Raw genomic sequence first — 5,000 nt, 5'->3', positions numbered from 1 at the left:
TCCAGTCATACCTTCATGACATAAACGAGCTGCAGGATGGCTGAAGCTGAGGCGATGTTGTTGATGAACGTGGGATTGTTGGAGATGGTGAGGAGCTCTGAAGATGAAATGCTGGAGATGGTTTCAGATTGAACACCTGTGACCAATGACCCCAGTGACACCAGTGAAGAGCCCGTGCTGATCTGGAAAACATTCATAAGGATGCTGCTGTCATTTCTCGCTAAGTCGCTCACGCTAACATTCATTCTTTAGTCAGACCGTTTAAAGTTTTAATATACAAAGGCAGTTAAATGTGTGGCTATGCTGTTGAGACCGTACGATTGCTTTGTGAATCGTAAAAAGGCTGCGTTTGATTAATCGGTGCATAGTCTGCATGTGCTGTGCGCTTCAGAGTGAATGAGCGCCGCTCTGTTGCGTCACACACTCATAGCACGCGCGGGGCTCATGAGCGGCACACAGTATCATGTGAGCGCTCCACACGAATCCCATCTCAGATGTACATACTCTATAGTTTGGTTCGCTTATGTCATGCATTGATAACGGCACCGGAGGAACATTTCTCTAGATTTTGGATGAAAAGCATTTTAAAACCATTGATTACTGATAGTGACTCTAAATATTAAATTGAGATACCAGCAAATATTTTAAAACCCACAAAATGACACACACAACTATCACTTTACTCACTGTAAAGCCGGACGCAGTCAGAGTTTGTATGATGGCATTCGCTTGACCCTGATTCCACCCAACCGCAGTCCCGAGAGTTGGCAGTGCGGCTGCGATGATGCTGGAAGAGGTGGAGCTTATCTGACCCACTGTCAGGCTGATGCTCTGGTTGCCAAGCAACTGAATGGTGGCCGACGAGATGGTGGGGAGGTTAGCAGTGAGTGCGACTGTGATCTGAAACAGAGGATGATGGGAAATGAGTCAATGTTGCAGGTGAAGTGCAGTAAATGAATCGACTGATTAATTGATTGATTACCGCAGGGTCTTCAGTTCCGTTACAGAACACATTGAGGCGTTTTATGAGTGTCAGACTGTCTGCTGCTCCGAGAATCTCAAATGCAAATGGAGAAATACCACACAGGAACGCACCTGGCAGCCTGCACACAAACAAATACATAAAACAAAGAAATCTATCTGTGTGACGCAGCTAATATAATTATTTATTATTTATAATATAAAAACGTGTCAAGCTTGTCTGTTGGTTTTTCTGACCAGGATGCCAGACGAAACCAGCTAAGACCAGCATACCAAACTGGTTCTGAGACTGATTTCTGCAATTGCCGCTCTGCTCGTAGGGAATCAGTCATGCTCGTTGTCATTAATCACACTTCTCAAGTTAAGCCAGGTTGCTTTCATACTAGTCGTGTACCTGATAGGGTTGAAGGATGGGTTCTGGATGTACAGTTGGGTTATGTAGTAGCTTATAACACTGGACTGGACTGTGGTGCTGTTGAGCAGCTCAAGGTTCCCTGAGTTTTCTAAGAACACACCAATCTACAGAACACACAAACACACAACAGTGTTATTACTGGAAACATTTCACATGATAGTTCAAATACTGTATATGTGTGTGTGTTTGTGTGTGTGTGTGTGTGTGTGTGTGTGTGTGTGTGTGTGTGTGTGTGAGTGTGGTGTGTGTGTTACCTTCCCAGAAGACACAAAGGAGTTGAGGTCTGTGAGATTAACGTAGCTGATGAAGACACCAATGTAGCTGACAATCCAGTTTGTGGCGTTCAGTTGAGAATTGGAGGGCTCATAGCACCGTGGAGAGCCATCTGAACACACACACAAGAAAAGTATTTTTAAGGACCATTTAAACGTACACATGCACTCTTATACGCAACATTATATGCCATACAGATAAAAAGCAGCTTAGAACAGTCCTGGCAGGTTTGCTGAATTTAGCTGGCATGTGTTCAGCCTGTTTAGGTCACCCGGTCTCGACTAGCTGATAAGTGCACAAAGCCTCTATAAACCAGTCAACAGAGAAACTTGACCAGGCTGGAAGACCAGTTAAGGTCAGCAAACCAGCTGGGCACTTATCAATCATCTGTGTGCATGTTGCACAGATTCTCACCATTTGCAAGATAAACCTTGATGGAGCTGTAAACATCCTCGGCGGTGAAATCAGTGTTGGAGAAATTGTAGTTGTTTCCAAGAACTGAAACACTGGGCACACACACAAACACAAATGAACATGACAATCGATAAGAAGGATTTTAGCAGCATCACAGCTTAGTAACAGCACAGTTGGTCAATGCTGGAATCTTACAGTTTCCTGTATGATACGCAGGTGGCACCGCTGAGCTGTGCTGGACTGATGAGCTGTGAGGTTAGGAACGGCAGATACTGCACAAGTCGATAATCAAACCACTGATCCACCTCAGACTGGACGTTCACCTTCAGAACCTGAGACCACACACAGGACAACACCTGCCGGGCCAAACCCACAGAACCCACCCGCTCCTGCAGGTAAAAGTGAAAGAAAGAGAGACAGTCTGAATTAAAAACTTTTTTCTACAGTTTTATATTGCGCTGTTTGGAACCGTCGAGTGAACAAATGCTGGACAGGATTAAAATGAGAAAGAACACCTGTGAAACACAGACCTAACCTCCTCAGAGAAAACTGGTTTTATTCTAAATTAGGGATGCACCAATCCAGTACCTGAATCAGTATCGGCTCTAATACTAATGTTTTTAACCAGATTATTTATTGGTCTCATGAGAACGATCTGTCACTTTGTGTTCATCATGGTAGTCAACATGACTTGTGCATTATATTCAAAGCTTCTTAAAGCCGTACGATAGCTTTGTGAATCACCAAAGGCTCTGCTTAATTCATTCTCATATAGTCTGCATGTGCTGTGTGCTTCAGAGTGAATGAGCGCCGCTCTGTTGCGTCACACAGCACCCGCGGGGCTCATGAGCGGCACACAGTATCCCATCTCAGATGTACATACTCAATAGTTTGGTTTGCTTATGTCATGCATTGATAACAGCACTGGAGGAACATTTCTCTAGCATATTAAAACTTCTGTGAACATCACACAACATCTCAAAGGTCTTCCTGAAATACAGTATATTACTATTGTAGCTATAATAAAACTAGTAACCAGGTTTTTCACTAGAGCTAGTGTTTTTACAATGACATTTGTGAAATCTGTCTGCAGAAGTGTCCTACCGTCTCCAGGTACTGTGTGGTCCGGTTGTACAGGCCCAGCAGATCACAGAGTCCTGATCCATCCACAAGAGTTTGAGGGCCGTTCAGAAACTCACTCATCTCTGCTGTAGAGATGGAACTCAACACCTGCAGGGAGACAAGAGATCAGCAGGGATATGATATGGGATATAAAGAGAGAGAACATCAGGAGGGAATGTCGCTGCTGTACCTCAGGCCTCCTGCTCACAGGGATCAGAGACAGGACGCTGTTCAGATCTGGAAATCCAAAATGGAGGAAGGATGTCTTGAGGAAGAGGTAGAAACTCCCGCTGCCATAACAACGAAGAGGTGCTGGATCTACGGGTATACACAACAATTAGGCATGTGCACAGTGCGTGGAAAAAGGCCAGAAGTACGTGGACAGCATGTGTGTTAACATTTCATTTTTCAAAAGCATGGGCATGAGTATGGAGCTGGACCTTCCATGCTGGAACAGAAAAGGGCTGCTCATTTTCTTATATTTGAGTATATTTGTTGGTTTTCCAAAACAAATGAAAGCAAGATGCATTATATTTATGTCTACTTGAGAAGCAAAATGACATGAGATATTTTTAAGAGGTTATCACACATTACAAGTCAACAGAGGTCAACCGATATCAATAACTAAGATGGGGGGAAAGGCCGATAAACCATTAATCAGCCGATAGTTTTTAAACTCTATTTATAGAATGTTCTTATTCTTTCCTTACAAGGACATGAATAGACACAGAGGCTGCAAGAGTCCATAAATGTATAAAATCACAGATGCAGCTAATATTCAACATAAATACCAGTAATGAACAGACAAATTATAATTGGGTGCATAATGTGGGAATTGTAACTATAAACAAGCCACTGGGGACTTTTATTTTGAAATGACAGTGACTTGGCTCAATAGTCTATATTTAAAAATTGACCAAATTAAGGTTTTAATAGCCTATATATTGACCAGATGAGGTTGATTGAGGAATAAGGTTATTGTTATTATGTGCTCATGGAGATGTTTTCATATTGTCACATTTTCTTTGCATGCCTTCCCTTCAATTTAGAACAATTGATTAACAAATCAAAATAGCAAAATATGATTTGAAGTGAAGATAACAATAAGGATGAATATAGTCTATGATGATAAAACATATCCCCATGAGATTGTTTATATAGAGGAATCCTCAAAAACACGATCACCATTACCAATAGTTCCAAAAATGACCTATCGGTCTACCTCTACAAGTTTTGTAAGCTTTATAATTAATTTTCATTAGGCCTATGTTTCACTTAAATATTGGGTGACATTACACTAGACATTTTGTTAATGACTATATTATAATAATGCATTAATATATTGTATAACATCCATTATAAATCTTACAATGCATTCTAGATATGGGCTTCCGTAATACAAGACACATTTGTTTTTTACTTTTGGCTGTGTACAGCAGTGTTCCATTGTTTCAGTGTTTCAATGTTTCATTGTTTCAGTAATTCAGCGTTTCATTGTTTCAGTTTCAGTGTTTCATTGTTTCAGTAATTCAGCGTTTCATTGTTTCAGTTTCAGTGTTTCATTGTTTCAGTGTTTCATTGTTTCAGTAATTCAGTGTTTAATTTTTTCATTGTTTCAGTGTTTCATTGTTTCAGTTTCAGTGTTTCATTGTTTCATTGATTCAGTGTTTCATTGTTTCAGTTTCAGTGTTTCATTGTTTCATTGATTCAGTGTTTCATTGTTTCAGTAATTCAGTGTTTAATTTTTTCATTGTTTCAGTAATTCAGTGTTTCATTGTTTCCATAATTCAGCGTT

General features: G+C 40.8%; 2 protein-coding genes across 2 annotated transcripts in view; one reads left to right on the top strand and one right to left on the bottom strand.

Moving 5' to 3' along the window:
• The window catches only part of LOC127652205 (zinc finger protein 501-like), a 277,426-nt gene that overhangs the window by 143,043 nt on the left and 129,383 nt on the right, over positions 1–5,000 (top strand). The gene's annotated exons all lie outside the window — the stretch shown is intronic.
• Positions 1–5,000, bottom strand: part of LOC127651975 (uncharacterized) — a 50,480-nt gene that overhangs the window by 8,816 nt on the left and 36,664 nt on the right. The window contains exons 28-36 of the mRNA XM_052138043.1: positions 3,396–3,523; positions 3,188–3,313; positions 2,279–2,472; positions 2,084–2,175; positions 1,651–1,781; positions 1,376–1,500; positions 983–1,103; positions 688–900; positions 12–182 (exon numbers count right to left, since the gene is read on the bottom strand). Of these exons, the coding sequence (XP_051994003.1) occupies positions 12–182; positions 688–900; positions 983–1,103; positions 1,376–1,500; positions 1,651–1,781; positions 2,084–2,175; positions 2,279–2,472; positions 3,188–3,313; positions 3,396–3,523 (1,301 nt within the window). The remainder of the gene's footprint in view (positions 1–11; positions 183–687; positions 901–982; positions 1,104–1,375; positions 1,501–1,650; positions 1,782–2,083; positions 2,176–2,278; positions 2,473–3,187; positions 3,314–3,395; positions 3,524–5,000) is intronic.

The sequence above is a fragment of the Xyrauchen texanus genome, chromosome 11 (genome assembly GCF_025860055.1).
Source record: "Xyrauchen texanus isolate HMW12.3.18 chromosome 11, RBS_HiC_50CHRs, whole genome shotgun sequence".
Lineage (NCBI taxonomy): Eukaryota > Metazoa > Chordata > Actinopteri > Cypriniformes > Catostomidae > Xyrauchen > Xyrauchen texanus.
This window is presented reverse-complemented; position numbering and strand designations above follow the sequence as displayed.